Source organism: Eimeria mitis, genomic scaffold (assembly GCF_000499745.2).
Source record: "Eimeria mitis Houghton genomic scaffold, Emh_scaff374, whole genome shotgun sequence".
Classification (NCBI taxonomy): domain Eukaryota; phylum Apicomplexa; class Conoidasida; order Eucoccidiorida; family Eimeriidae; genus Eimeria; species Eimeria mitis.
In genome coordinates, this window is record NW_013572080.1 from 1 (window position 1) to 1,405 (window position 1,405).

Below are 1,405 nucleotides of genomic sequence, written 5' to 3' on the forward strand. Positions count from 1 at the left end.
TGAGAGATGGAGGCACTACGGTAGAAGCAGTTGAGACTGGTCGCTTTGGTGTATTTGTTTTGCCTGGGTGCCCCTGCTTTTGTGTTATTCGTGTGCAGGACAGACCACATGGCCATAGCTGCTGTAGTATCCGAGGGGGCCAGTATTTGTTGAGTGTGGCATACCGCAGGAGTATGATGGGTAGAGGCATTGAGTGGTGAAGAAGTGATTGATGCACTGAGTATGGGTCAACATTTCTATGATGGTAGCCGGGTTCGCAGGGGCGAGAGCAGCGGAGCTCCAAGGAAGGATGAGGATGCGACGGTTTTCAGGGATGGCGCATATGGGTATGGACCTCGATGGCCGATCTGCAAAGTACGGCTCTTCGGGGGCAGGCCAATTGCTGTTGCCGCATACGTTTTGCTTTTTGTGCCCCATTTGTTGTATTTGATAAGAGGTTTCCAGACGTTTGACGTTTGATTCGTTTTTTTTCAGCACAAGCTTGCATCACGGGTGGCCGCTCGTGGAAGTGCCGAGGGGTCGCCGAGGAGTCGTGCAGTTTGTGTGCGCACGTCTACGACCTTGCTGTTCCGAACCCTGCTTTGGCGCTGCGATCACGAGTTGTTCTCGTCAGGGAACAACTCGCGATCGCAGACATGCACGTACCTAGAAGCGTAAGCGCACGTCTGCAAATCAATGGAGTTGCAGTGCAGCAAGTTTTAAGAGTTTGTTTTGGCCTTGCAGTGGTCTTCGCTTTCATGTAGTGGACCAGAATGCTTTGGCATTACGGCGTTCATTTGCGTGACATATCCTGGGAGGCATGTGCTTATTCTTTGCGTACAGTTGCTAAGCTGTTTGCCGGGACGGGGTATGTGCAATTCATGGACGTCATATATTTTCGAGCGCACTCGGCAGCTCACGGCAAAGCGCTCATATCACCACACTGCAAAATGCAAGGGCGACGGGAGGCAAGCGGTCGGTCACCATGCGCATGATGCTTCCTGCACGTCCTGAACACTTTTGACAGCCGTTAGGTTGTCAACAAGGTGCGAGTCGGCGTGAGCTCCCCGTACATCAGCCTGCAACTTTTCGCAGTTAGCATGACGCTTGTGGTTGGTCGAGTTGCGCTGGCCGAGCTCAGCTCAAACTGCCGAAAGGCGTGTACGCACTATTTGGCAAGAGGATGAGGGATACGCATGTTTAGTTGTTGTCGGATTAAGGAGTTTGCTTTCGTTCATGTATTTGCCCCGCTGTGGACATACCTCTTCTGGCGTTGCGATGCCACGGCACTTTGCCCAGAAAGTACGGGATTAGAAGGAAGTTCATTTGTTTGGCGCGGGCGTGGGCTTGTTTACATTGTAGGTTTTCTGATGGGAGGCATGGATGTGCATGCGCATGCATGGAACGCTCTGGAGATGCAGTGTGA

General features: G+C 52.3%; 1 protein-coding gene across 1 annotated transcript in view; it reads left to right on the plus strand.

The window, feature by feature from the left end:
* Window positions 1-241: 241 nt before the first annotated feature.
* EMH_0010000 (uncharacterized protein) overlaps window positions 242-1,405 on the plus strand; it is a gene marked incomplete at both ends in the record, with an annotated part of 3,240 nt that continues 2,076 nt past the window's right edge. The window contains 3 exons of the mRNA XM_013498824.1: window positions 242-326; window positions 475-608; window positions 724-847. Coding sequence (XP_013354278.1) covers window positions 242-326; window positions 475-608; window positions 724-847 — 343 coding nt within the window. The remainder of the gene's footprint in view (window positions 327-474; window positions 609-723; window positions 848-1,405) is intronic.